Source organism: Panthera onca, chromosome A2 (genome assembly GCF_046562875.1).
Source record: "Panthera onca isolate mPanOnc1 chromosome A2, mPanOnc1 haplotype 2, whole genome shotgun sequence".
Classification (NCBI taxonomy): Eukaryota; Metazoa; Chordata; class Mammalia; order Carnivora; family Felidae; genus Panthera; species Panthera onca.
The window spans coordinates 117,884,789-117,910,801 of NC_138340.1; the positions used below are offsets into that span (position 1 = coordinate 117,884,789).

Here is a 26,013-nt window from a genome sequence, read left to right on the forward strand (position 1 = left end):
TTCTATTATTTACCTCATGCGGACCAGAAACAAATAGTTTTGTGGATTGGCACCAGTCTCGGACCATCCTTTGAGTAGCAACAATTTAAGGATTTTAATAAATGCAGGTTACTTTTCAAGGCTGTTACAAGACAATCGTTTGTACTTTTCACTTGGCTACTTCTGGATGGTGGGATTCCAGAAATTTTAAAAAACCGGAGTAGAAGTCATTCCTTCTGTTTGCACTCCACTCTCTCTGCAAACCTAAAACTGGGGTCTTTTGTTTTGATTAAAGTCAAGAGTGTGTGGGACTGGTCCTGAGTCTCCTGTTTAAGATTTTGCTGCAAGGTCCTTTATAGGCCCTCCTCGTCACCAATCTGTGAGCTAGAATTAAGGCACTTTGGAATGAAGCAGTCTGACAAATAATATGATTATCCACGTGCTTATTTATTTATTCTTTCTTTCTTTATATTTAAAGATTTTTTTTAATTAAATAATCTCTACACCCAACGTGGGCCTCAGACTCAGAACCCCAAGATCAAGAGTTGCATGCTCCACCAACTCAGCCAGCCAAGTGCCCCTCCATGCACATTTTTGAAGATGAGGGACCAACCCCTTTCCCAACTAATGTTAGGAAGTTTGAGGGCCCTTCCTGATGCTAGTCTGTTACTCAGATCCCTGAAAACGCTTCTCAAGTGTAAATTCCTCAATTCAACTGAAAACAATCTTTCTGGAGCACCAACTCTGTGCAAGGTTCTGGAAGATAAGACCTTGAAGAGAGCCCCATCCCTGTTCTCACCTGGTTTACAGCACTTCCTTAATGGTCACGTACATCTCAATATTTTCCCACGTGAGTACATCCTTTCTCTTGTTTCTAAGTGTGTCACATATCTATATCTAATCTCCCTAATGAAATCATAAACTCACCAAGCAAAAGTACCCATTTCATGTCCTTCGGTCTTCGGCAACAGCATCAGGCAATTTAGTAGGTCCTTGTAAAAACCGGAATTCGGTGGACATTCACTGAGCCCAGAGCCTGAATCCCCAGCCCAGGCACTAAGTGCTGTGAACAAGGCTTCTGTCCCAAACCTCACTAGGCTGGCAATCATCCCTCTTCTTGCCTCTTTGTCACCCCTTAACCCATCCTTCAAGGCTTAAAGCAGAGGCAACTTTAAGAAGTCTGCTTCTGCCCTCCTGGTTCTCAGTGGGGAAAATGAAATCTAGTGTGAACTTTTCACACTGGGCCCAGAGGAGAGAACTATGTTGAGAAAGGGGCTTTTAAAAACAAGTCTTTCTTGCTCAGCTCCTCACACAATTGCCAAACCTCAGTTGGTCATCCCCTTCTATTCTCTCCCTGCTCCAAGGAAGGGAGTGAGGGTTAGTAAAAGCTACTTTTGCAAGGCCCCGTACTGAGTACCATGGGGGCACAGAAGTGAGCCAAACAGGGTTTCTTTGTTTTTGTTTTTTTGTTTTTTTTATCCTCAATAATTTACAATGGGCAAATGAGACGCATCCTCCACTATAATACAAAGTGGAATGGGCCAAGTGTTGCACTGTGGGAGAATATGGTGGGGGGGGGGGGGATGGAGAGATTAATTCCAAATGGTGAAAATTCAGAGGATGTATTTTTGGGGTAAGCCTCGGAGAACGGGTGACATAAATAATGAGTAACACAGAACACTTTCTATGCCAAGTGCTGTGGTTAGTGGTCTGCATGCATCTCATTTAGGGTTCACAACTCTGCTGGGGAAGTGCTATTATTAAAACCACTTTACAGGGAGGAAACTGAGCCACAGACAGAGGGAGAAATTTGTCCAAGCCAGGCTAGTAAGCGGTGGAGGGGAGGATTTGAACTCATACAGGGTAATTCTAGGGCTGGTGCTCTTAACCCTCACTTAAGGAACAAAGGGGACCACGTGGGAAGGTCTAGCAGTGTGCAGGGCTTGCTCAGGAAACAGTGAGGAGTTGTAGAGGCTGGAGCACAGGGCCTGGAGGGGTGAGGTGGGGGGTGGGGAAGAACAAGGGTCTGGGTGGGGTGCTGCTTGATCTCAATGGCAGCTGTGGAATCTATATGTCAAACTCCGGGCTTTACAAAGAGTATTTCATCTGACTTCACCACATCCCTATTGGACAGGTACTATTATCCCCATTTTACAGGTAAGAGAACTGAGGTACAGACAAGTTAAGCAATTTAGTCAAGGTCACACTACTGGCTGATGGTGGGGCCAGGATACGAAGTCAAAGGTCATACTCCCAAACCCACTGCGCCAGCCCAGTGTTCTCAGGTGGGCGGAAGCCCTTTGCATGCTGCCCAGGGTGTCTGCTTTCCCCTAGTTTACATATCCTGTCCCTTCGCACCCACCTCTAACCCTCACCCCCTACCCCCACCCCGCGCCTTCAGCTACAGCAGCCAGGCCCCCGGGCACTGGGCTGGGGCCACCTGGTGCCCAGAACAACCTCTGCTCCCAGAAAGCTTTGCGTTCCCCCCGAATAAAGAACCTTTGAGCTGGGGAGCCCCGCCCCATGCGGGCCCCTCCCACGGGCGCGAGCCTGGGGGCGGTCGTGGGCGTGTCCCCGGCGGCAGCGCCCGCGGCCCGGGGCGGAGCCTAGCTGGAGGGGCGGGGCCTGCTCTCAGCGCTGGGCTGCGGGGAAGGCGGGCGGGTTGGCTCTCCGGGCAGGTGGCTCCTCTTCCGCCTCTCCTGAGCCCCTGGCACAGCGCCGGCTGCCGAGGGAGCGTCTTTGTGACCGGTCCCGGAGCCCGCGACGGCCCCTGCGCGCCCGGGTCCATTGTTTCGCTTCTCGGTCTCTTCCGGGCAGGTGCCCGCAGAGCGCCGGGCCCGCACGTGCCAAAGCGGCGGCCGCAGCAGCGCAGGGACCCGCGGGCGCCAGCAGGGGCGTCCCGGGGCGGGCGGCGGGAGATGAAGTACCTGAAGCCGTGGTGGTCGGACGGCGGCGGCCTCCTGCACCTCACCATCCTGCTGAGCTTGGCGGGGCTCCACCTGGACCTTGACCTGGACCTCTACCTGCTGCTCCCGCCGCCCACCCGGCTCTGGGATGAGCTGCTGCTAGCCAGCGGCCCGACGAGCTCTGCCTATGCACTCAGCCCCTTCCCGGCCTCGGGAGTGTGGGGGCGCGCGGACCAGTTTCACCCCAAAGGCCGCGAGCCGGACCCCGCGGCGGAGTCCGCAGGCCGGCTGCTCCGGGAGGTGCGCGCGCTGGGGGTCCCCTTCATCCCCCGCACCCGAGTGGATGCGTGGCTGGTGCACAGCGTGGCGGCAGGGGACGCCGACGGAGCCCACGGACTGCTCGGCGCCGCCGCCGCCGCCGCCTCCTCCGCCGGGGGAGTCGGCGCCAGCGTGGACGACAGTAGCCAGGCTGCGCCGGGGGATGGCGGGGACCCCCGAGCGGCTGCGAGTAGCCCCTTGGACGCTGGGGAAGAGGAGAAGGCACCTGCAGAACCGACGGCTCAAGTGCTGGACGCCGCAGCGAGCCAGGTAACCGGAGAGCTGGGACTCGAGCACGGTGCTGGGGGAGCTGGCCAGGAGCCCTGGAGTGTTGTGACGGACCCGGGAGGGAGCACACCCGCCCTTCTTCCACCCTCAGTCCCTGGGTGGTTGCAGTTTCGGGATCACTCTCGCCTCCCTTTTTTTGTGAATCCAAACAAAAGCTGTTAGTGCTGTCGCTGTGGCTTTTGGGTGTTTGAGAAAGAAGTGGGTGAAATCATCCGTTTGTCCGTAGGGGGTACCTTTTTCCTGTGTTTGATGGCTGTCAAGGCTAGTTCGGGGCAGTGGAGGGAAGGGTAACTGGTGATTTTCTCGCCTACGGTTTTTGTTCAGTACGTCGTGCACACTGAGATGTGTTTTTCCGGAACATGTGTCCGAACCGGGGAATCCAAAAGTGGCCTTGGCCACCAGGAGGACACGTTTCTCTTTAAGAACTCACTCTCCCGCCTAACGTGATGGCCCCTTCCCGGATTTTAACCCAGTTGCAGTTCGTTTTGCTGCTTGCCTGGATTAAAGAGCCATGGTCAGTGTTGAGTCTGAGGCCAGTTGGTGGACGGTCCGCTGACCTAACCATCCCTGGCTCCTAGAAACCCTCCTCCCTCCTGGAACCTGTGTAACTTTTAATTAGCATAAAGCAAGCATGTGCCCTGACGGTCACCTAGTGACTTAAGTGCCCTTTGGCTTACGGGTTCAAATCCCTTGGGTTAACTTCCTTTTGAAACAGAGCTCGCCGAGATGGACTGATGGAAGTATCTATGTGGTGCTCCCACTAGCTGCTGGAGTCTAAGGACACTTAATTCCAATTTTCACAAAACCATCTTGCCCAAAGTTCCTTCACAGTGACCTTTTTAATTGTCTCTTGGCCCAAGTCTGAGTGTTAACGTTTGGTATCGATCAACAGGTGTTCCTTGGACGTTGTTTTTGTGGAGCGCAATCTCATGCACAATGGGAACTGGGGTAGACAGGTTTGTTTGCTGCTCTTCAGAATTGCCCCGTTTGTGTAGGCAGTTGCCAGACGAGCTTCTCCACCCTCTCCTGGAGGGGTCATTGTGCTGAAGTGCTTGTGATTCACTGTTATGCAGATCCGATCCCTTCCTCTTCCTGAGGCCGGAACTAATGGGATGGGGGTTAGTGCGAGTCTGGGTGGGCTCCTGTCGAAAACAAAAAGTGGAAGGCTCTTCCCACTCATCCAGTCTCGGCCTTCAACTGAATCTTCTGCCTCCTAAGGGGTGGTGCCTGGGGCACTGCAACCTTTCCCGGATTCTGCAGCAGGGGAGTGGGGGTGGGGAGAGAAACCCAATGCTCCATGCTGTAGCAGATGGCACCCTCCCCCCCCCCCCCCCAGCTTAATGTCACCCGCCTTGCAAAGCAAACCCGGACCTGGGGAGAGGTGAAGCTGTTCCCTCCCCTTCCCAGCATTACCTTATTTAGTCTCTGCAAACCTGCATTCGGGGAAGCTCTGGGGGCCAAGGCTTGGCCGCACCTGCATGGAGGCCTTGAGCCCAGCTTTCCTAGCGGGGAGAATGAAGTTCCTACGGGGCCGTTCTCCTGGTGTTGCCTTCCTCAGCTAGCACGGCTGGACCGCGGCAGCTGCTGGGGTGCCCCGGTGATATGCATCCTGGTGATGATCAGGTGCTGAACACCCTACATTTTCACAGCCAATTCACCTTGATTCGCAAAAACAAAGAAAATATAAGGAAGTTTGGTTGTAAGTTTGTATGTGTTTGGCAATACCTTTTTTTTTTTTTTTTAAAGCAATCTTGTGAGGTAGGCAGGCCGGGCATCCTTCTAAACAATTTGTACTAAAAGAAAATAGAGGACCAGCGATGTTAGGTAAAGCCACGCAGTTAATTGGTGCTAGAGGTGCAACTAGAACCTGAGCTTCCTGACTCCCAGGCTAGCACTTTATTTTTTTTTAAACATTTTTTTTTAACGTTTATTTTGGGGACAGAGAGAGGGGGAGAGCTTGAACGGGGGAGGGTCAAAGAGAGAGGGAGACACAGAATCTGAAACAGGCTCCGGGCTCTGAGCTGTCAGCACAGAGCCTGAGGCGGGGCTCAAACTCACGGACCGCAAGATCATGACCTCAGCCGAAGTCGGATGCTTAACCGACTGAGCCACTTGGGCACCCCCCAAGCTAGCACTTTAATTAAGCACTTGTGTCTGTACCCAGGTTCTCTGAACCAGCATGCAGCTGGGATGGGGGTGATGACTCCCACTCCTGACCTCAGCACCACCACTCTCCAGTGCTGGATTGACTTTTTTTTTTTTCCCCCAATGTTTATTTATTTATTTTGAGAGAGAGCGCAAGCCCGGGAGGGCAGAAAGAGAGAGGGAGAGAGAGAATCCCAAGCAGGCTCCTCACTGTCCGCGCAGAGCCCAGTGCAGGGCTCTATCCCATGCACCTCGAGATCGTGACCTGAACTGCAATCAAGAGTCAATGCTTAACTAGCTGAGCCACCCGGGCAGCCCCGGGTTGGCTTTTTTTTTTTTTTTTTTTTAATTTTTTTTTTTAACGTTTATTTATTTTTGAGACAGAGACAGAGCATGAACGGGGGAGGGTCAGAGAGAGGGAGACACAGAATCTGAAACAGGCTCCAGGCCCTGAGCTGTCAGCACAGAGCCCGACGCGGGGCTCGAACTCACAGACCGTGAGATTATGACCTGAGCCGAAGTCGGACGCCCAACCGACTGAGCCACCCAGGCGCCTCCCGGGTTGGCTTTTAAAAGCAATAATCCGTAATACTGAGGTTACAATTTGAAACCATGACTCTGCAGAAAATGGGCTGGGAAAACAGCGCGGGTTTTTGCAATCTGCAAACCTGGGTTTAGGGATATCACTTACTAATGTGCCCTCATACAGGTTCCTTTAATCATTCCAAGCCTTAGTGTTTCACCTCTCAAGTGGGAGAGTAACACTGACTTCAAGGTTTGTGCGAATTAAATGGGAACAGCATGTGTGAAGTGCCAGCCCCGTGCTTGGAATATAATTGCTGTTCTCTTCTTTCTGCCTCGGTTCTCAACCCACGCTACTTAACCAGTCCCCACTCACTTTGTTTCCTTTTGTCCTGTTTGTAAGTCTGAGCTGGTTGTTTGCTTGTTAGGGGGTTGGGTGTGGTGTCTTGCAGCCAAACTGCCTGGTTTTGAATCCCAGCCCTCTACCACTTACAGCTCTGTGACCTTGGGCCAGTTTCCTTGCCTGCCTGTGCTTCATTTTCCTCACCTGCGCAATGGGAGTGATAAAGGTGCCCACCACACAGGATTGTGAGAATCAGTTCATTCCGTGTAGTTGGCTTAGAAGTGTGGGGGTGCCTGGTTGGCTCAGTTGGTTGAGCGTCCAACTTTGGCTCGGGTCATGATTTCTGGTCCATGAGATCGAGCCCCACATTGGGCTCACTGCTGTCAGCGTGGAACCCGCTTTAGATCCTCTGTCCTCTCTCTGCCCCTCCCCTGCTCTTGCAAGGTGGCTACTGTTAACTTCGACAAGAGAGAGTGTTTTGTCCTACAGGAACAGCGTAGGTTTGTTTTGTTTGTTTTTATTGTTTTTTAAAATTTATTTATTTTTGAGAGAGACAGGGAAAAAGAATACCAAGCAGGCTTCCCTCAGTCAGTGCATAGAGCCCGATGTGGGGCTTGAACTCACGAACTGTTAGATCGTGACTTGAGCCAAAATCAAGAGTTGGATGCTTAACCAACTGAGCTACCCAGGTGCCCAGTTTCGTTTGTCTTTAAATAGATAATTTCAGTGGCTTATTTGAGCTGTAGGAGATTCTGGTCTTAACGGTATAATTTTCCATAATTTTTGTACATATGCAAAACTGTTTCGGAGTAGGGGGATTTTCCAAGTATCAGAAGAAATACTGCTTTGGTTTCACTTCTTAGCGGGGCCAATCATCATCTGAAAACAGAACCCGGAATTCCCCAGGGTAGACCTGCTTCCCTTCATAACCACAGCCATTCACTCATGACCGATGATGCACGTGTTTTCAAAGTAACGCACAGGTTAAACAAAGAATTGAACAGTTTTTGCAGAATTGAATGTGTGAGCATATGTTGGCCTATAGCCAGCCGTCAGCATTTCAGAGAGCTGTCTCCCCTTTGAAGCTGAGAGGCTTGTGGTCATCTCAATAATGGTTTCAAGCCCCCAGGAGAGGGACCCTGTGCTGGGTGAGGGGTCCAGCAGGACCTCGTGGGTTAGACTGGGTTTCTTTGGGTCACAGGAAGAATCTAAGCGTAAAGGAAGAGAAAGAAGCTCCTTAATTGTTACAGTAAAATTGGTTTTTCATTTCAAAAGCAAAGTTAATCAGTCACTGGTGCCTGGGCAGTTGGAGATAGATGAAATCTCAAACACTTGCTTGTTTTTAACTCACGCCCATGATACAAAAATAGTCTTATACCTTCATACATCGCAGTGTAACCAAGTTTCAGAGGAGGCTCTTTGCTTAAGGACGCAGTGAACATTCACCTATGGTCTTACACAGGAGAAGATGGCATAGGGTCACTGTATCAGTGTCCCAGGGCGGCTCTAACAAAGTGCCACCAACTGGGTGGCCTGCACAGCGGAAATTTGTCTCCCAGTTCTGGAGGTGAATAGTTGGAGGTCAAGGCCTGGTTCATTATGAGGCTGAGAGGGAGAGTCTGTTCCAGGCCTCTCTGCTAACTTCTGGTGGTTTGCTGACCATATTTGGTGACTCTTGGTTTCTACTGTGTCGCCCCAATCTCTGCCTTCATCTTCACAAGACACTCTCCCTGTGTGCACACCTGTAGCCAAACTTCCCCTTTTGTAAGGACACAGGATCGGGGCCCACCCGACTCAACTGATTGCATCTGCATTGACCCCATTTCCAAACAAAGGCACACTCTTAGATACTGAGGGTTATGACTTCAACACGGGAATTTTGAGGGACACGGTTCAATCCATTACGCAGTCACCATCTCCCTTTTCCTGGCAACTCTTGGGGCGTTCAGCTTGTTGAGCAAGTAGGCCGCAACAGTGTCTGGAAGCAGCTGGTCTATGTGTACGATCATTTGCTGCAGGACTTGGTGTAAGCCCATGAGCAAACCTGGGGTGTTTTTTGCTGGCTTCATGTGCAGCCAACCCCAAGGAACCTTACTTCAGACTTCTTCCAGTCAGTTTTTCACCTCAATATGCGGTTTATAGAAATATCACCCTCTGCAGTGTCCCTTGTATCGTTTCCCTGCTTCTCAGCTCAGAAATCAGAGCGCAGGGCCCGGGCTGGGACTCCCGAGGCAGGCTGGGCCAGTGGTCAAGTTTACTTGACGCTGGAGTCAGACCCGAGGCAGGGGTAGCTGTAGATCTCGGCTCACTGCTGACAGGTTGTGTGATCTGGGGCACACTTTTTAACCTCTCTGTGCCTTGGTTCCCTTATCCATAAAGTGGGATGGTAGGAGTGCTTTAGGGAGTTGTGAGGGTTAAATGAGATCATACAAATTAGGGTTGGTACACGGTAAGCCCTCAGTCACATCTGCTACTGCTGTTAATTCAGCTGGGGCTGTGACGCCCCTGCCCCGATTTATTCCTTATTCCTTCTCTTGCCCGGCACAGGTTTCCAAAGCTCACGGTCATCTCTTCACTTTCATCTGGGGAGCGTCCACCAGCTCATGACCTACCTACCAATTCAATCTTTTGTCATTTGAGGCACCCCATTAGGCTAGTGTGACCCAACTCCCCAGCTGCCCAAGCTGAGCTCATCTCCCACTTAGGTTCTACCTGTGGCCTACTTTCCACCTAAAACTTTCTCCCTTCCTTTTCCCCAGACCGCCCCGTGCTCTCCTGCACCTCACTCTGTCACCTTGGCCCAGAATGTGTCCTTTCATCCCTTCCAAGTCTTTTACTGCTAAATTCTCAGACTCCTCTCAACTATCATCACCTCTGCGATAAGCATTTCCTGTTCTTTCCTTTGAGCCCGGCTGCACTGTGTAATGTTTCATAGGTGGGCCTTGGCATCCTCTCCTTGGGACTGCAGTGTCTTGAGCTTGGAAACTGAGTCTTCACTTGAACCTGCAAGTAGCACCAAGGCCAGGGTCAAGGGCAGAGGCCGGTGCAGCCCACCTCTGCTGAGCACTCCTCACCCATCCGTCACGTTGCCTTGCCAGAACTTCCAGAATGCCATGAGCTTGAACGGGTCTTGGGTCATTCAAGGCTAGATAGTGCCCCGACTGGAAAGTAGGTCAGATCTGAAATCCTGATAGGCCGTCTGACCATTTAATGCCAGTTTGAGTGGATGGGGGCCATGGAAAGCCGACTTTCAGGTTGGCATGATCATTAATCAGGTGGTGAAATTTAGGATTGCCTAAAGTGATATAGCAAGTTAGTGACCTTGCCCGGAATAGAACAAATCACCACTGTTAAGCACCGAGTAAACCATACCTCCCACACACTACAAAACTTCAAACTTGGGGGAAACACGCTTCCCCCATCTACGGCAGTTTTTTTGATATGAGTAGCTTATTCTCAAAATCTAGTTGTTAAGGATCTGTGTTAATATTCCAGTACACCTCTGGGCAGCAGAAGCTGGCTGAGGCTCAGACACACACCTGGGTTGGTTTGGGTTGAGTTGCAGATAGTGGTTGGCAGAGTATGGACAGTGACGTAGAGGCAAGGCATGGCCTTTTGAGGTTGGATAGAACTGGCTTCCCATTGGCATCAGGGTTCTTCGGAGAACAGAACCAGTATGATAAATACATGTATACATGTGTATACATCTAGTTTTTTTTTTTTTTTTTTTATGTTCATTGATTTATTTTGAGGAGGGGAGGGGCAGAGAGAAAGAGAGAATCCCAAGCAGGCTCCGCACTGTCAGCACAGAGCCCCATGCGGGACTCGAACCCATGAGCCGTGAGATTACGACCTGAGCTGAAATCAAGAGTCAGACGCTTAACCGACTGAGCTGCCCAGGTGCCCCTATATATCTGTTTTAGAGATTTGTTTCAATTGGCTGATGCAGTTGTGGAGGCTGGCAAGTCCCAACTCTGGGGTAGCTGGACACTCGGGGCAGGCACTGATGCTGCAGGCTCGAGGCAGAATGTCTTCTGCCTCAGTGAAACCTCAGGTTTGCTCTTAAGGTCCTTCAGCTGGTTGGATGAGTCTCACTCATTAGCAAGGTAATCTTTTACTTAAAGTCACTTGGTTGACTGTAGCTGTAACCACAAGTACAAAATATCCTGACAGCACCACCTCGGTTAGTGTATAATTGCATAACTGAGTACAAGAGTATAGCCACTTTGACACCTGAAACTAACCATCACACCGTTCCAGCTCTGGCTCTTCCTGGGCAACCTCTGTGAGCCTTAGTTCCCAGATTGTAGAAGGGGAATATTAATGTCTTTTGGGGAGAGTTCTTATGATGGTTAAAGAACACTGTATGTTAAAAGGCTAGTATAGTTCCTGGTGTGCTAATAGATGTCTAGCAGAAGATTTGCTCTTATCGCCCCTGAGCTGGGGGTCCGATCTCCAGGAAACCCCTGTCCTCTGGAGGAAAGTATCAGACTGCTAGGACATGCTGGGACCTGCTTTGCTGGAAATGGCTGAATGGATTGGGGATGTGCCATGCTGAGAAGATCAGACTGAGGGAGGAACATGATAGGCAACTCAGATATTTGAAGAGCTGTTATGTAAGGGAGGCCTGGAAATTGTGGAGGAGCCAGACCCTGAACGTGAAGGCTCATCCAAAGGAAGAACTTTTGAGTGTGTCTGGGTGGCTCAGTTGGTTAAGCGTCTGACTCTTGGTTTAGGCTCAGGTCAGGATCTCATGGTTCGTGAGATCAAGCCCTGCACTGGGCTCTGTGCTGACAGCGTGAAGCCTGCTTGGGATTCTCTCTCCCCTTTTCTCTCTGCCCCTCTCTCTCTCTCTCTCTCTCTCTCTCTCTCTCAAAAATAAATATATAAACATTTTAAAATAAATAAATAAAGGAATAACTTTTGTTTGTTTTCAGGTAGGCTCCACGCTCCATGTGAGGCTTGGACTCACAACCCTGAGATTAAGAGTCACGTGCTCTACCAACTAAGCCAACCCGGCACACTTTTCTTAGCCTTTCTTTATTTTTTAAATTTTTTTATTTTTTTTTAACATTTATTTATTTTTGAGACAGGGAGAGACAGTATGAACGGGGGAGGGTCAGAGAGAGGGAGACACAGAATCTGAAACAGGCTCCAGGCTCTGAGCGGTCAGCACAGAGCCTGACGCGGGGCTCGAACTCACAGACCGCAAGATCATGACCTGAGCCGAAGTCGGATGCTTAACTGACTGAGCCACCCAGGCTCCCCTCTTAGACTTTCTTTAGAGTGGAGTTTCTCCCAGGGTCATCCAGTGACTGCATCATTTACTAAGTTGCTTGTTAAAATGTAGATTTGGGGGCCCACCCCTGATGGGCTGAATTAGAGCTTCTCAAGTGGGGCCTGGGAATGTCCAGTTTATGGGACCTCCCGATGATTCTTAGGTTTCTTTCCCATGGCCTCCCAATATCCCCCCTCCGCCCCCCCCCACCCCCAAATGGAAGACGTGCCTGGTGTTTTAAAGCTGAAGCCAGATCTCTCTAGTTCCTTGATGAAGGGTGGGGGACTAGCTTGGCAAAAAACTAATAATGAATGCAGAACTACAGTTGACCCTTGAGCAATCAGGTTCAGGGTTCTGATGCCACACACAGGCGAAATGCCATGTGTAACTTTTGACTCCCCCCAAACTGAACTGCTGATGGGCTACTGATAACATGAAGAGTTGACGACATATTCTGTAAGTTATGTTCATGACATTCTGTATTCTTACAGTAAAAGAAGCTGGAGCAAAATGTTAAGAAAATCATGGGGAAGAGAAAAAAAAACTGTTTACGGTACAATGCTGTTAAAAACTCCACGTATCAGTGGACGTGCGCAGTTGAAGGCTGTGTTGTTCAAGGGTCAAATATAGCTCATGCATGAATGCCGTTGAAAGCTTGTGCTTAAGTTCTAAAGCAGACAAAGCCAAGGTAGAAATACCAGAACAGGAGAGAACTTTCTGGGCAGGTGAAAACGTTCTGTGTTGCAGTTAAGATGTGAGTTAAGTGGGTGCCTCCATTTATCGAAATTGTACAGCTAAGGTTTATGCATTCCTGCCTATGTAAATCCTACCTAAATACTGTGCTAGAATAGTTTTGCATGGAGGGATGGAGATACTGATGAGAGAAGAATGACAGTGCTGATAGTGGCTGAAATGGATGAAGGGTACATTACTATGTTCTGTTTTCTGCTTATTTTATGTGTTTGAAATTTTCAACAGTAAAGAAATACAAACACATTATGCATTTTGAGGCCCACTTGGCCTGTCTTGCCTGCTGGGGTAATCATTTATTTATTCATTAAATCAATGAATCGTAAATGAATTTTTTTTCTAATGTTTGTTTATTTATTGAGGGGGGTGGGGGAGGCAGAGGGAGAGAGAGAGAGAGAGAGAGAGAGAGAGAGAGAGAGAGAAAGAGAGAGAGAGAAAGAGAAAGAAAGAAAAGAAAAGAAAAGAAAAAAGAAAAGAAAGAATCCCAAGCAGGCTCCGCTCCGCCAGCACAGAGCCCGATGCAGGGCTCAAACCCACAAACCACGTGAGATCATGACCTGAGCCAAAATCAGGAGTCAGACGCTCAGCCGACTGAGTACCCAGGCGCCTCTAAATGAATTCCTACTGCCTACCTCACCACTCCCCCCAGCCCCTCAGCCTGCACAGAGGGGCTGCTTGTATGGGAAACAGCTCCTTTTAAAATCAGAGCCTGTGTGCTGGAGCTCATACCCTGTGTCATAAGTGTGGAGGCTCCTATTTAGAAACACTGTTATTTTTACACCTGACTTCTAGTGGGCAGTCACATCAAATAACTTCGTTTCAGCCTTGGGGAGCATTCCTGCCAGCTGCTTAGCTGCCTCCCTGCCATGTCCAGGGGCTTCAGAAATGAGTTTAGCTTCTATCTTGTGTTATTATGGGAAAATTTCAAGCATATATTACACGTGGAGAGAGAATGGCTACCAGGACCCAGGGTAATGGGACTTCCTGTCTCTGTTATCTGGCTTTAACAGTTACAGTTCATGGCCGGTCTTGTTTTGTCTATTACAGCCCCCACCCTACCCCCAGACTTCATTTCTTATGATTCCCCGGCCAGTTCCCTGCAGAGACTTCTCAAGAGAAGAGAAACAGCCCATCTTTGTTCCTGTCTGACTCTTTCCCACTACCTTCGCTGACTCAGAAAACCTTCTGTAAATATTTCCGCATATATCCCTAAAATATAAGGATCCTTCTAAACATCACCGGTGCATCACCATTAGCACACCTAAAAAAATCAACTGTAATTCTTCAATAATCACCAAATTTCCAGTCGGTATTCAGGCTCCCCCAAACGTCTCACGAGTAGTTTTTCCACAGTTGGTTTGTTGGACTCACGAACCAGACGAGATCCACACCTCCCACACCTCGCATTGTAGCCAGCCGGCCGTATTTGCACGGGAAGGTGATAGACAGACAGAACATCGCTTCCTGGTCTGGAGTCAGCCCTCCCCACGGCTGCTGCTCTCATCTGCGTGGCGCGGAGCGAAGCAAGTGGACGCCAGCGTGGGCAGTGGTGTTGCGGCCGGGGCTCTGGCAGGAAGCACAATCTACCCTAGGTGGCTCAGAGGAAGGGACTTAATGAATGATTTCTTATGGGAACAGATGGGGATGTTAGAGGACCCAGAGACTTCCAAAGGGGAAGGGTTGAAAGTTTCCGAAGCTGAATGAGGAGGGGGCCGTCATCAACGATCAAAGCGGAGAAGTGCTCTGGCCTTTCCTTTGTTCGCTGTCCAGACTTCCTGCTTCTGCCATCCCACTGTTGAACCCAGCTGGAAGCCAGCCTGCCCAGAGTTAGCAGGGGACAGCTTCTGTGGGCACACACAGATCTGGAGGGACAAACAAGAACTCGTGCAGTGGCTAAGATCCGGCCATGAAGGACAAATGCCTGCAGCCAAATCCTGGTTCTGTCACTTAAAAGCTGTGTGACTTCAGGCAAGTTGCTTAACCTCTCTGGGCCTCAGCTTCCTCCTCTGTAACAGGAGATAACAAGAGTACCTACCTCTGAGCAACTTAAATGAGATCACATATGTGGTGCCTGGCCCACAGCGAGTGCTCAATAAATGTGAACTATAATTATTATAAACTGCTATTAAAAACCACCCAGGCCAAATAGAACACAGCCTCTCTTTATCTGGCTCCTCGTTTCTCTCTAGACCTGATGACTCCAGCTTGCCTCCAGCATAGAGACAGGCCTCAGAATTCTTTGGCCTTCACCCCTCTCCCTCTGATGTCATCCTTCTCGTAGGCAGCACACTGTTCTTTGTCTTTGAAGGTCCATCCAGCCCTAAAGGTCAAAGCAGGTCTCAGTCGTTCCTCCCCCAGAAGCATAAATGAAAGGCCCAGCTAAGCCAGCTGGGACTGTTCACAAAGACTTTTTTCAGGGTCAAGCTCTGCATCACAGTATTGAGGTCCCAATACATTATAATAAGTACAGGCTTGGAAATCATGGTGCCAGTTATCAGGAACTTCAGGGATTTAGCAAGAAGAGAAAAGCCCAGCTTTGCTCCTCTCTTCCCCTTCCCATTACCTCCACTGCCTCAGAAAATTTGCAAGACTCTGCACCTTAACATTGTTGGCGGGGGCGGGGTGGCGCGTCTGTGTTGCTCAGTCGGTTAAGCGTCCGACTTTGGCCATGGTCATGATCTCGCAGTTAGTGGGTTTGAGCCCCACATCCGGCTCTGTGCAGACAGCTCAGAGCCTGGAGCCTGCTTTAGATTCTGTGTCTCCCTCTCTCTCTGCCCCTCCCCCGTTCGCACACAGTGTCTCTCTCTCTCTCAAAAATAAACATTAAAAAAAAAAGAAACATTGGTGGCACAGGTGAATTACAGCTGGAGGACAGGTGTTGTAAGTTTACAGCCCATCAGGAAAGAAAAGACCCAAAGAATTATAATTTTTAGATAGAATAAGATAAGTGTCATAAGAGAAAGCCCAGAAGCCATGGCGTTTTAGAGACAGAAAGACTTGAGTTTTAGCTTAGGGGCCCAAAGTCATAAGGTTGTGGATCCATAGGGAGGAAGAGACAAGTCCCCTCCTAGCAGAGGACTGTGGTGGAGAGAACGTTTCTAGCAGGTGCCGGTTCAGTCCAAGTCATTGGACTTGTAGAAGTGTTGAAGTGCTCCAGCTCACAAGATTACGGTGGCTTCCTATGGCAAGTGTGGAGACTTTTTTTTTTTTTCCTTAATTGAGTCCCAGCCCCACAAGAGTAAAAATCACCTACACACAAATAAAAAGTAACTTAATGATGGGTTTGACTTACCCACTCTTTAAATTAAGAGCATGGACCATAAATCTCCAGTGTATACAACAGTACTCGTAAAACACATATGCTCTGTGTCTCAGCCCCATGTCACTGAGTTGAGAAAAACAGGAAGAGAAGAGAGCCAAGATGATAATTACTGGTACCAGGGTCAGGTATGGCTTTCTCTTGACATTCTGATGGAGTTGCCAGCAGTTAGTAATTGCAACTCTTGAGAATGAAAAAGCGGTAGAAAGGAGTCGTAATTAGTATAACATCTTAATGTACAAAGTGCTTTTTCTCAACGAATCCCTTAAAATTTGTGTTAGAAAATATCCTTCCACTTCACAGACAAGGAAACTGAGGGTCATAGTGGCCCAAGGTCACACAGCTGATAGGAGTAGGATGAGCCTTTTTACTCGGCCATTTTTGGATCTGAGCCCTCCTTTGGGCTTTTGAGGTGCCTTGCAGGCTGTGCAAATTATATTTCAAGTGCCATAGGCGTTTTTTACTTTCTAAATAGAAATGTCATATCACATCCTCTACCCCTCCCTGTCTAGAGATCTGGCCTCCCCTTTCTTCCTGCCAAGAGAAAATTGCTAACTGTGCTGTCACAAATTGGGTTCTCTGGGGAGGGGACTCTGAGACCCAAGTTTAGTGTGCAGGGTGATTACAAGGGAGTGACTGTGGGCGCTACAACTAGGGAAGGGGGACAAGAAAGCGACGGGGCAGAAGTCAAGCTTGGTGCAGCCTCAGGAAACTAGCAGCTTCCGGGCTGACACGGCTCGTCACAGTTGGCCAGGCCTTTATACTCTCCCTGGTCAGCCTGGGTTACACAACTGGGTTACACACTGACCCGGGGAAGATTCTTCTCATTCGTCACTTCTCATAGCACGTTTCTGTTCACTTTCTAATAGCTCGCAGCAGCTGGCACTTGAATGTGTAAGTGAAGGAACAGCTAAGAAAATACTGAGTGCCCGAGGCTGTGCGGGTTCAAGTGTGTCTCTTCCCTGGGTCTTTGGAATCCTATTTGCCATCAAGATTCTTGATAGTTAGCAGTCTCCTCTGTCGTCCTCTGTCATCCTCACAGAGAGGGTGACCATTTGGGACAGTCTTTGTGCCTGTTGTCCAGCTTGTTAATAGCACCCTCCTACCCTTTCAAAAATGGATTGGTTTGGGTGCTAAATTGTCTGGCCACTTACGGATAGACCCTCGGAGAGGCAGAACTGGAAAGGGCCCTCTCCAGAGACTAGGTGGTACTCAGCACTGAAGTGAAGCAAGCCCTCCACGTCTCACCGCCTGCCTCTCCCGCCTCCCTCGATGTGGCCAGAGAGGAGGAGAGACAGTACCTGCAGGCAGCACAGCTCAAATTCCTGCTCTGACCTTGACTTTCCTCCCTTGGCTCCCCTGGCTAGCTCCAAACGCCTCCATCCTTAGGAGTATTTGCAAATCCTCTCACACATAGATTCCGCCCCCAATTTGAATCTAGAGCCCCGCCTCCACTGTCTTTGCGTCACCACCTGCTTCGTGGGTACATTGAGAGCCCCAAGATCATTGCTGCTAAGGAGCTGCGTTTTTGACCTTTTAATTAGCAAAATATGTTTTTAACGTTTATTTATTTTGGGAGAGAGAGAAAGCAAGAATGCGAGCAGGGGAGGAGGAGAGAGAGAGAGAAAGAGAGAGAGGAAGAGAGAATCCCAGGCAGGCTCTGTGCCGTGAGTTCAGAGCCCGACGTGGGGCTCCCTCTCATGAACCACGAGATCATGACCTGAGCTGAAATCAAGAATCTGACGCTTAACCGACTCAGCCACCTTTTAATGAGCAAAGCATTAAGAAAGTGGATATGTTCAAATACCACCGATGATGATGTAAATCAGCCCTTTTGGGAGGGTTGTTTGGCATACCCCATGAAAGAAGTCGAAAACATCATTGGCACGATTTATTTAAAAAGTTAAAAAATACAGGGGTGCACCCCTACTTGGGATTCTCTTTCTTCCTCTCTCTCTCCCTCTCAAAATAAATAAAGTTTAAAAAAAGTTAAAAAATATTAACTGGTGTGGGTAGATTTCAAGAATTCTTTCAAACTTTCCAATAGGGAATTCTATTACATAAAGCTTCCCAAATCTCTTTTTTCAGAACCAGCACAAACAACAGTGATACCAAGACCTAAAAAAATACTTCAAAGAAATCTAAGAATTACTCTTACGCATGTTCATGCAGAGTATTAAGTAAAATATTAGCAAGAGATACAAGAAATGTGGATGCAAAAAGCATTTTTTAAATGTTTATGTTACTTATCCATTGTTGCATTAACAAATTGTCCCAAGTTTAATGGCTTAACACAACAAATATTTATTATCCCATGGTGTCTATGGGTTAGAAATTCTGGGGCCCCTTGGCTGGCTGGTTCGCATTCAGGGTCTCATGAAGCCTTAATCGAGGTGTTAGTTGGGTTGTATTTATGTGAAGGCTTGACTGAAGCTGTAGAATACCCTTCCGAGATGGATCAGTCATGGCTGTGGCGAGAAGCCTCAGTTCCTCGCCATAGAGAGCTTGATCTTCCAGCTCGCGTGATGGCTTTCACCAGAGCAAGTGATAGAGAGCAAGGAAGAAGCCAGTGCCATAATCATCCCTTCCACCTTGCTTGTTCGAAGCAATTCACTAGGTCCAGCCCCCACACAAGCTGAGGGGAATTAAGCTTTACCTCTTGGAGGAAAGAGTGTCCAATAATTTCTGGGCATAATTTTTAAATCCTTTTATTTCATTTTATTTTATTTTTTTATTAATTATTTATTTTTAAACTTACATCCAAGTTAGCATCTAGTGCAACAATGGTTTCAGGAGTAGATTCCTCAGTGCCCCTTACCCATTTAGCCCATCCCCCCTCCCACACCCCCTCCAGTAACCCTCAGTTTGTTCTCCATCTTTAAGAGTCTCTTCTGTTTTGTCCCCCTCCCTGTTTTTATATTATTTTTGTTTCCCTTCCCTTCTGTTCATCTGTTTTGTCGCTTAAAGTCCTCATGAGTGAAGTCATATGATACTGGTCTTTTTCCGACTAATTTCACTTAGCATAATACCCTCCAGTTCCATCCACATAGTTGCAAATGGCAAGATATCATTCTTTTTGATTGCTGAGTAATACTCCATTGTGTGTGTGTGTGTGTGTGTGTGTGTGTATACACACACACACACACACACCACATCTTCTTTATCCATTCATCCATCGATGGGCATTTGGGCTCTTTCTATACTTTGGCTATTGTTGATAGTGCTGCTATAAACATGGGGGTGCATGTGCCCCTTTGAAACAGCATCCCTGTATCCCTTGGATAAATACCTAGTAGTGCAATTGCTGGGTCATAAGGTAGTTCTATTTTTAATGTTTTGAGCAGCCTCCATACTGTTTCCCAGAGTGGCTGTGCCAGCTTGCATTCCCACCAGCAGTGCAAAAGAGATCCTCTTTCTCCACGTCCTCACTAACATCTGTTGTTGCCTGAATTGTTAATGTTAGCCATTCTGACAGGTGTGAGGTGGTATCTCATTGTGGTTTTGATTTGTATTTCCCTGATGGTGAGTGACATTGAGCATTTTTTCATTTGTCGGTTGGCCGTCTGGATGTCTTCTTTGGAGAGGTGTCTGTTCATGTCTTTTGCCCATTTCTTCACTGGATTATTTGTTTTTTGGGTGTTGAGTTTGATGAGTTCTTTATAGATTTTGGATACTAACCCTTTATCTGATAGGTCATTTGCAAATATCTTCTCCCATTCTGTCGGTTGCCTTTTAGTTTTGCTGATTGTTTCCTTCACTGTGCAGAAACTTTTTATTTTGATGAGGTCCCAGTAGTTCATTTTTGCTTTGGTTTCCCTTGCCTCCGGAGACGTGTTGAGTAAGAAGTTGCTGTGGCCAAGATCAAAGAGGTTTTTGCCTGCTTTCTCCTCGAGGATTTTGATGGCTTCCTGTCTTACATTGAGAACTTTCATCCATTTTGAGTTTATTTTTGTGTATGGTGTAAGAAAGGGGTCCAGGTTCATTCTTCTGCATGTCGCTGTCCAGTTTTCCCAGCACCACTTGCTGAAGAGACTGTCTTTTTCCATTGGATATTCTTTCCTGCTTTGTCAAAAATCGGTTCACCTTTAAATCCCTTCAATCCTCAATATCCATTTCTACTTTTTAAAAAATACCTTCAGAAATAAGGATAGACCTTCCCACCACTAAATCCTCAAATACGTTCTTCCATCTACTTCCTCCTGATCTTGAAATAAAAGCTCTAATTTCACCTCTTTCTGAATCAGCCGCACCACTTGTACTTTGCAATTTGTCCTCTGTTGCCTTCTGTGGGACCTTGCTTTACCGTTACTCTGTCTCCTGAACCATTCCCTTACAAAGGTACTGTGGTTTCTGTCGTCTCTAAAACCGAACAAAACACTGCTCTGTCCATTTCTCCACTCACTTCATAGCCAACATTCCTGAAGAATTGTCTGGATGCTGTTTCTAATTTGTCAGTTCCCATTTATTCTTCTATACGGTATCACTGGCTTTGACCCTAAATTGATTTTTTTTTTTTAAAGTTTATTTATTGAGAGAGAGAGAGGGAGGGAGAGAGAGAGAATCTCAAGCAGGCTCTGTGCTGTCAACACAGAGCCCGACTCAGGGCTTGAACTCACGAACCGTGAGATCATGACCTGAGCCAAAATTAAGAGTCCGATGCTTAACCGACTGAGCCACCCAGGCACCCCCTAAGTTGATTGTTTTCAGGCCGCCGCCAACTTCCTTATTGCTAAAATTACTACTACTTTTCTGTCTTTACCATGTGCAACCCCTAAGGAGCACTCAACACCATCAACCACTCCATTCTTCTTGAAACGCTCTCGGATTCTGAGGCATTGATCTCCTTTGGCTGCCCTGCATCTCGCTTTCTGTCCTCCTCAGCGTCTTTGCCGGCTCCTCTGCCTGACCACGGGATGTTGCAGTTCCTCAGGACCCAGTGCCGAGCCCCTTCCCCTTGCTTTGTCCTCTCTTGCTGGAATCTTGCTGGTTCCCGTAGGGTTTTGTCGCTGCTGCCATTGTTGAGGTGTTCCCAGTTTATACCTCCAGTTCACACCTTTGCTGTAAATTCCGGATTCTCATCTCACCAGTGTAATAAGGCGTTTCTGCCTGACTTTTCCCGTCTCAAATTTAACATGTCCAAATTAAACAACTCACTCACTGTCTTTCCGCTGTTCTCTCCATAACTGCCCACCAAGTTATTCAAGCCAGAAATCTAGGAGTCATTTTTTTTTTTTAATGTTTTTATTTCTGAGAGTGAGAGAGTGCACATGAGCAGGGGAGGCACAGAGAGAAAGGGATCTGAAGCGGTTTCACAGCGAGCCCTGCAGTGAGCCTGATGCGATGCTCCAACTTACAAACCTTGAGATCATGACCTGAGCGGAAGTCAGACGCTTAACCGGCTGACTGAGCCGCCCAAGCGCCCCTAGGGGTCATTCTTAATTCTTCTCTTTTCTTGATCTCCCATTTCCAGTCCATCAACAAGCCCTGCATATTCTCTCTCTACAATATAGCATGGATTTTCTCTTTCTTACCACCACCTTCTTCCATATTGTCATCTACTGTCCCTTAAATTATTGTAGTAGCCTCCCCACTGGTCTGTGTCCCCACTTCTGCTCTTGCACTTCTGCAGAGACTGGATGGGAGGAGGGGGAGTAAAAACAACCCTATGCCATTAATGATCAATAGGAAAAAGACCAACACCCTGATGGCAAAATGAGCAAAGGCCATAAACAGTTCGCAGAAAAGGAAATACAAAGGCTCTCAACCTCACTCGATAAGACCAAGTAAAATTACAATGAGATACCAGTTTTCATCTATCAAGTTGGCACTTTTATCCATTGTTGGCAGGGATTTGAATTACCACAAACATTTCTGAAGGGCAGTTGGGTAGAATCCGTCAAATAAAAAATGTGCATCTCCATTGACCTAGCAGAGGTTCCAGGAATTTGTTGCGCTTGCACACGTCTGCAAAGAAGTATGGATGAGGACGTTTTAATATTGTTTGTTAGGAGGAAATGTTGGAAACAAGTGAATATCCATCATTTAGAAGCTAATGAAACACGTTATGGTAACAGGCACGTGAGCGCGCTCTTGGGATATTACCCGCTGCCGTTGCCTTTGATGTATTCCTCTTTCTGTCTCTTTAGATCTCGGCTCAAATACCACCTCCCCTGAGAGCCCTTCCCTGGCCACACACTAAAGGGGGTCTCCTCTTTCCTCTTTCACTTGCCGTCGTTTGCAGTTATTTTGTTAGTTCACTTGTATTTTCGGCTCCCTGCCTTTGAATGTGAACTCTGAAGGGGCAGTCTGAATTTTTCACTCTTGCATCCCCCAGCATCTAGTATGTATTGATTGAACGAATGACTAAAAACTGATCGCCGAATCTCGAATAAAAGTCCATGTGTTATCCTTGCTGGTGGTGAATCATTAAAAGTATTCCCATTAGAGGTGCCTGGGTGGCTCAGTTGGTTAAGTGTCTGACTCGTGATCTCAGCTCACGTCTTGATCTCAGGGTTGTGAGTTCAAGCCCCGCGTCGGGATCCATGCTGGCCATGAAGCCTACTTTTAAAAAAAAAAGGCATTCCTATTAAAGTCATGAGCAGGATGAGAACGTCAGGTATGATGGTCTGGTTCAAATGTGTATTTGATCCTCATCTCCCTTTCTAGCCCAGGGCTCCCCAAACTCTTGGTTTCCTAAAAGTTAAGAGCAGTGGGAGCATCTTTTGCTATAATATTTGGTCTTTGGCCCTCAGTTCTTAAAATAGTTCTAGAGTAAAATAGTTCTAGAGCCGTAAAGGTAAAAGGAAAGTCTTGTTATTTACAACAAGCCCCTTGCAACCACTCTCGATTTATGTCAATGAGGTGGCCTTTGTAAAGTCCCCAGGGGTGGGGTGCCAAGGCCACCACCCCCCTTACCTCTCAGACCTCTGGGGAAGCTGCCATCTGGCAGCTCAGTTGTGACCAGCGGTCAATGATTTAATCAGTCGTGCCTGCCAAGTGAAGCCACCATTAAGAGAAGCCCCGAGGTGTGACGTTCAGAGACCTTCCAAGTTGGTGAGGATGTGGAAGAGTGGCACGCCCTGGGGGTGGAACCTCCTTGCCCCTTCCCGCATACCTCGCCCCTGGTGCCCCTGGTAGTTCCTGAGTTGTATTCTTTTATAATGAAATGGGAACCTCGTAAGTACAATTTTTTTTTCCTGAGATCTGTGAGCCACTCCAGCGAATTAATCAGTCCCGAGGAGGGGGTCGTGGGTGGTTCCGAAGCACACACAGGTGACAACCTGGACTGGCACTGGACATCCAAAGGAAGGGGCATGGGCAGGCTTGTGAGAGCAAGCGCTCAACCTGTGGCATCTGGCGCTCTCCTCGGTTAGGTAGCATCAGAATTGAGTTAAAATGGGAGGATGCCCTGCTGTGTTGCAGAATCGCTTCGTGTGTGGAAACCTACATCTGGCGGCAAATGAAATAGTGCCGTAGTTAGTAAAGAGTATCCAGAGGAGACGCACTGAGTGCTTTTCTGGAATCAAGGGTCACCGTTATTATTAAGCATACCGGAAGCATACCCAAAGCAATTAGGCAAGAAGATGAAAATATGAGTCTAAACAGTGGAAAGGATGAGGGGAAAATAATAAAGCAATTGATACAGCTATTGTACACTTCAGGAAGAAAATAACAGACTAGCAGAAAATTTAATGGAAGAATACTTCTGGGTCAACCCTTTGCTGTTGCATTGACCAAAGTGACTCTGCCATGTATGGATTTTTAGGGTCACTCTTTAGTGAGGTAGAATCTCAAACTTTAAAAAAAGTCACAAGAATAGCATATATCCTTTACTCGGGTTTACCTGTTGTTTGCATTTTGCCCCATGACTTCCCTGTTTTATAATTATTGCTAGCTATCTCTACAGAATTCTTTTGGTCGTGAGACATTTAAGAGTGAGTTGAAGCTGTTTTGTCCCTCAGTACCCAAATACTTAAAGTGTATATTTATCAAAATTATCAAAATTACGAAATGAACCTAAATCTAAGACCGTTGTCTAATCTGTCCATATTCACATTTTATCTATGATCACAGAAATGTCCTATATAATACTTTTTCCTCCTGGATCAGCATCTAACCCAGGGTCACACATTGTATTCAGTTGCCAAGTCTCTTAGGCACCTTCCATCTGGAAAAGTTCCTGTCTTGGATTTCTTAAACTCTAGATTTTGGAAGCGCATCAGACAGTTATTTTGTAAAATGGCCCCAATTTTTATTTGATATTTCCTCGTGACTATGTTGAGATTATGAGTTTTTGGCAGGAATATCACAGAAGTGGTCATTTATACTTCTCCATATCGTATCAGAAGGTGCATGATGTCAGTTTATTTCCATTTTGTGATGCTGGAATCTACCATTAGGCTTAGGTGGTGCTGGCCATGTGTCTCCTGTTGTGTTATTTTTCTCTTTGTAATTAAGTTATCTGTGAAGTGATACTTGAGACTATTTACCTTGTTTCTTGTCAAACTTTTACTCCCTAGTTTTAGCATCCCTTGATTTTAATTGCATTCTACTGTAAGAGATTTCCTTTTTCCCTCATTTACTTGTTTATATTCAAATGGACTCTGATTCTTCTGTTTAACTCATTTAATGAGTTATTCATTATTAAAGGATTTTTTTCTGCTTCTTGTAACGTGAACAGTGGTCATACAGAACTTCTCTACCTTCAGTTTTTCTCTTCCGGAGTTTTTAGGCAGGCCATTACGGCTCTTAAGTACTCCCACCCCCCCACCCCACCCCACCCCAAAAGCCTTTCCAGACTAAAGTCTGGTTGGTTTCTTTATCGGCTTCACCCAGGCCTGTATTAGCTACCTGTTCCCTCTGTTTTGTTTGTATAACTTTAGACTTAACATATTCCTCTGTTTCCAAGTCCACATGTATCTATACATGTTGTATTAACTCACATACTACAGATTAATGAAAAGGACCTCGCTTCATGGCTCTAAAACAGGTCATGCAATTTAGAATTTAGAAGCTCCTAAGCCCAAACAGCAAATTTGTAAACAAAGTAAGCTGCCTCAGGAACCCAGAATTTTGAATTTGTTTATCTTCAGGCTTAACTCTCCCTCAAAATAAATAAACAAACCTTAAGAAAAGAAAGGAAAGGAAAGGAAAAGAAACCTTGCTTTGGCAGGAGAGCCATTAAAAGAATGATGACCCATCACCTTTTTCTTCCTTCCCCAAATTTAGGTAGGAATCAGCACATAATTGCAGGAAAGAGCAAGACAATAGCAGCTCACCAGTTGGAAGCGGGTCCCTACCAGAGTCTTCGGATGTTGTGTCTAGGAATTCGTCTATTCCACAAGTATCTACTAAGGGTCTACTATGTGGCTGGTGCTAAATGCTATGAAAAAAAAAATTATGAAGCAAGGGAAATAGATATTGATGGGAGAGGAGAGGTGCCTTTTTATTTATTTGTTTTAAATAATAGTAACATGGTGATTTTGACTAGAGACCTGAACTTCAGAGCCACGGGGTGGGGAGTGGAGGAGTGAGCAGAGGGAGAGCCCTACAAGCAGAAGGAACAGCAAACACGAGCTGGGAGATGGGATGGTGTCTGGTGCCTGAGACTGAGCCTTGGGGGTACTGCCTTGTTTAGAGGTGGTGAACATGAAGCTTCAGCCAGAGAGAGGTAGCTGGTGAGGTAAGATGATAGAGAAGGTACTCGGATGCCAGGTGAAGAACCTGTTTCCAGAAGGAGGGAGTATTTAAGGGAAATGTTGACGGGGTCCGGTAAGGTGAGTGCGGAGAACTGTCTGACTTGGGGAGACCCTGGTGAGGTGTTTCAAAATTCCCACAGGAGTAGGTCCAAGAGAAAATGCATGGAGACCAGAGGACTCTTCGGAGGATTGTGCTCTAAAAGGGACCAGAAGAATGGGATGGGATCTAGAGAGTAACATGGGACACCAAGGGAGGGATTTTTAAAGATGAGAGGTGGTGTAGATTCGTAGGCTGGTGGGAATAATCCAAAAGACAGGAAATAATTGACACAGAAGAGGACAGAGTAGCAGAAGCAGTGTCCTTGAGCACAAGAGTGGGGTCGTGCAGAGGGAGACCGACTGAGACAGGAACAAGACCGACCCCGGGTCAGGAGGGAAGCTGAGAAGGTCAGAGTTCAGTCCAGCGA

General features: G+C 47.4%; 1 protein-coding gene across 1 annotated transcript in view; it reads left to right on the forward strand.

Annotated features, from left to right (window-relative positions):
• Positions 1 to 2,595: 2,595 nt before the first annotated feature.
• The window catches only part of NFE2L3 (NFE2 like bZIP transcription factor 3), a 31,132-nt gene continuing 7,714 nt past the window's right edge, over positions 2,596 to 26,013 (forward strand). Inside the window, exon 1 of the mRNA XM_078441273.2 lies at positions 2,596 to 3,473. Coding sequence (XP_078297399.2) covers positions 2,898 to 3,473 — 576 coding nt within the window. The 5' untranslated portion in view covers positions 2,596 to 2,897. The remainder of the gene's footprint in view (positions 3,474 to 26,013) is intronic.